The sequence below is a fragment of the Orycteropus afer genome, unplaced genomic scaffold (genome assembly GCF_000298275.1).
Source record: "Orycteropus afer afer isolate SDZICR_OR568_19922 unplaced genomic scaffold, OryAfe1.0 scaffold01072, whole genome shotgun sequence".
NCBI lineage: Eukaryota > Metazoa > Chordata > Mammalia > Tubulidentata > Orycteropodidae > Orycteropus > Orycteropus afer.
The window spans coordinates 319,228-323,696 of NW_006922659.1; the positions used below are offsets into that span (position 1 = coordinate 319,228).

General features: G+C 51.4%; 1 gene segment (V, D, J or C); it reads right to left on the reverse strand.

Annotated features, from left to right (window-relative positions):
• The window catches only part of LOC103212708, a 119,880-nt gene that overhangs the window by 112,961 nt on the left and 2,450 nt on the right, over positions 1–4,469 (reverse strand). Inside the window, 1 exon segment of the C gene segment in view lies at positions 2,736–2,851. Coding sequence covers positions 2,736–2,851 — 116 coding nt within the window.

The window sequence follows — 4,469 nt, forward strand, 5'->3', positions numbered from 1 at the left end:
TGTCTGGTCCCCATGGAGCACCCAGATGTCCCTGAGAGACTGACCTTTGGAGCTCTGGCTGCCCTTCTACCCTGAGATTGCCTGTTCCATATCCAGTCTGGCTTCAAAGACACCCCCAACTCACACACACACTGAGGTACCCTCCCAGATGCCCCCTTTCATACTCCCTAGCCTCCCTGAGCTCTGTCACATCTGGAGTTTTCTTCTCCTTTCCTCCTGGAGAACCTGGCTTTCCTTGCCATTTCCATGCCCTATGGGATTCCTGACTGCCCCACTGCTCACTCTAAGGGAAGAAGATGACCCCAAGTTCCGTCCTGACTCCCTAGAAGACTCATTTCACCATTCCTCCTTGTTTGCCAGAATGCCATTTTCATTAAGATGAAGACTTCCCCCACCATGTGTGTTCTTAAACTTTTCACCTTTAATTTCCACTCCTGTTTCCACACTCATGTCAATGTCCACTGCTGTGGTGACCTCATCTTGAGCAGAGAGAGATGGAGACCCCATATGACAGAGTCCTTCCTGGTGACTGTGTCCTCCCTTTGCCTTACTTGGGCACACATCACATGCTTTTAGGTCTAGGTGAGGATCGGAACAGTGAGGATCACACAGGACTATGTGGTGAGTGGACACGTGGTGAGTGACCATGAAACAAGTGACACAGTGAGGACACTTACCACACACGATGAGGAACACACAGAGAGTGACATATTGTAAGAAAAGCACAAGGAAGACCATATGGTGAATGACCAACGAGGACCATGTTGTGCATGATACACAGTAAGGAACATGCAAAGAATGGTCATATTGTGAGGACCACAGTGAGATTACCTAGTGAATGACAGGGTGAGAACGACACATAGAGTGACCACGCAGAGAGGACCATGCAGTTAGTGACACATGGCAAGGTCCACACAATGAAGACCACATGGTGAGAGACATATGACAAGTGACTACACAGTGAAGACCACACAGTAAGTATTACATGAGTGGCATACAGTGAAGACCATGCAGATAGTGACATGTTTCAAGGAAAACACAATGAAGACAAAGTGGTGAATGACATACAGGGAAAACCATATGGCAAATGACCACATACTGAAGACCACACAGAGAGGGTCTGCTTAGTAAGGACCACACAGTGAAGATCATGTGATGAGTGACCAGACTCAGCATATAACACAGAGAGAGTGGCCACAAAAGTGAGGTCCACACCATGAGGAACATACAGTGAAGGTCATGTGTTAAGTGATTATGTGGTGAGTGACACAGTGAGGACCACATGCTGAAGAACATGTAGCAGGTGCCCACACAGTGAATGACAGGTTGAGGATCACATGGTGCATGATTATACTGTGAGGATCACATGGTGAGTCACTACACAGTGAGTGACACAGTGAGGACCACATAGTAAGTGACCACGTGGTGAGTGACACAGTGAAGAATATATGATGAGAGACCATGCAGTAATTGACATGCACTAGGGACCAAGCAGTGACTGCCATGGTGAGGGCCACCTAGTGATGGCTATGTGATGAGTGACCATGCAATGAGGGACACAGTGAGGACCATGACACTATAAGTCACCACGTGATGACCATGTAATGACTACAAAGAGAAGATCACACGGTGAGGACCACATTGAGGACCACAAGACAAGTGGCCAAGTTCTGAGTGAAACAGTGAGGACAACGTGGTAAGTGATCACACTGTGAGGAGCATTCAGAAAAGATCATGTGGTGAGTGACCATGTAGCAAGTGACCATGCAGTGTAGGCCTCTCAGGGAGTGAGAACTCAGCAGGAATTTGTGAAGGGAGTCCCATAAAAAGATTCCAAAAAGGACCAATTCCAGCACCTCAATTCCAATCTTATCTTGGACACTAGCCCTGGGATCCCCTCCAACTTGGCCCTTATTCTTCCATAAGGCTCAAGAAGCCTCAAGACCCATGGGTTATGGTGTATGTGGTGACAAACACCCTGTCACCACAAGCTGTGCTGGGACATGACTCCTCCCCATATACCCTTTGCAACAAGAAAGCATCTAGTTAAACAACACATCACAAGAAGGCAGTTTAAGGAGAATATATATACACATTTATTCCAGAGCCACAAGCACATACACAACAAAGCAGCACTTAGAACAAAGTCAACATGCATGTCTAGAAAGAAGCCTGTTCTCAGAGCTCAAAGCCAAAGGGGACATGGAGGGTGCTGTACAAAAGACCAGAGAATGCAGGCTGGGAGCCCAGAGCCTGAAGGCTGCACTTCCTCTGGTCTGATCTTGAATCTCAGACATCTTTCCTCTGTGATGGGTCACTTCACCTGCAGATACAAGGAAAGCATGAGTTAGTCTCCCATTGCTGGAGTGACAGTGAGAGGCAGTGAGCTTGGCAGGACGCATGAGGCAGGCACTCAAGACCAGTGAATTTCCTGATGCTGTCATGGCCCTGTGTGCTCCCAGGCACGTTTGGAGCCACTTTGCCTTCCTCTTCCTGCCCAGCAGAGAGAAGATAGACGCTGTGCACTACAAGTCACGGAGCCACACCGTATCCTCCCACCCTGGGAGGTCAGTGACTGTGGAGGTCTTGGGGATTCAGTGGTCTTGCTTCCAATGGGGCCGCACACCCAGCAGGGTCTCTCTTGTCTTCTCTCCCACTGCACCCACCCTCAGCCCCTCTGCAAGGACTAGACTACATGGCTCTCCAGAGACCCCCCTTGACCCCAGGTGGGCTACCTTGAACAGGGTGACTGTGGTGCTGTAGAAAAGGCTCAGGAGGAAAAGCACAATAAAGGTGGAGGCCATGGCCCACAAGTTCTCGAAGCCCTCCTCCTCGGCGTTGACTTCCCCCTCTGTGAGGAAAATAGGACACACAGGAGAGGCAGCTTGCATTGGCACCCAGGGAAGTTAGTGACAGGGTCCCAGTACAGCTTGCCCCTGGACTGAGGGGCTGGAAAATGGCGGCTCAGTAGCCACCCAGCCCTTCTGGGGCTCAGGATGAGGAGCTGTTGCCAGAGGTCTGAGACCACACTGGCCCCATGGATGCACACATGGTGGGGACTGGGAGCAGTAGTAGCAAGAGGACAGCAGGGAGGTGATGCAAACAGAGCGCTGGCCAGAGAGGAGTAGTGACAGAGGGGAGGGGGTACACACTGCTGGGGAAAAGCCTTCCACAGATTCCTGCTCCACCAGCCCTGCCTGTCTTTTGGGGCTAGAGCCTCCTGATCTTTCTGGAAGAATCTGTGGCCAAGGAGGCACGACCTAAGATCCCCTTGACACCTGATGGGCATGAGTGGGTACACGCTGGACCGAGGAGCATGCGCAAGTTGAGTGGGCTGGTGATACCTACACCCTATTGTAGGAGTCTGAGCGACCAGAGCACTCTGCACATGACACTCGGGGACCAAAACCCACAGAACCAGGGGCTGGGCCCCAGTAGAAGACTCCTAATATGTGCTAGAGCTTCCTTGAGGGCAGTTATGGAGGTAAGACCTCCTACATAGTGATTTGCAGTCACTGTGCTTGGCCACTGTGGATGGGTGGGTGGAGGTGGAACACCCAGGCAGTTGGATGTCAAGGCCTGAGAGGTGGCCTCTAGGACCTCTCTTGTTTCTGCTACATCTTCATATCCACAGAGGGTCTCACTTTCTGCCTCTACTCTAAGCAAGGGAACATTCTAACTAGTTATGCCTTGCCTGATGCCAAGGACATAGGCAGACAGGACAACTAGGGGACCAGAAGAGTGACGGCAATGCATAGGCTGAGGATGGTGCTGAATAACCCTGGAGGGCATCTGGAGCTCAGGCCTCTGAAGGGTTTGGTGCTGGGAGCATCCTGGGATGGTCCCAAGGACTGGTGCTGCTTTCAAAGCCTGCTGGGTCCTCTCTAAGGTTCTACACCCTCCCCAGCCACTGGCTCCCACATGCCTTCTGGAGGCAACTCGGGAATTTTGCAGGGAATTAATACAACTGTCACTAGTCTCCCTGAACCTTCCGACTGAAGGATGTAGAGGGTTCCTCCTGGGTCTCTGCCTCTGTCCCAAGGTCCTGGCTATCTGACCTCAGGGTGTGGGCATGGACTTCTGGTTCTGTGCACAGACAGGGCCTGGAAGTTGACTGCCTTATCTAGACCCAAGTCTGGGAAGGTTAGCTCTGCCCAGGGCCAGCCCTTCTCCCTTCCAGCACAGTGCCTCCCTGAGATGCTGTGCCTGGCTGAACCCGAGGGCTCACCATGGACCTCTGAGCCCTTTGCCCAGGCCTGGAGGCTGCGGCCCATGTCAGATTCTGATCTAGGCCACTCCTTCAAGATGAAGCAGAATGACAAACTAGCTGTGACCAAGGTGCAAGGTAGTAGATGTCTATGTGTGTATGCATTTGTGTCTGTGTGTCCTTTTTTGTGTCCATGTTCATGTGCATGTTTCCATGTGCACGTGTCTCTGTGTATGCATGTGTGTTTGTGTGCCCGTGTGTG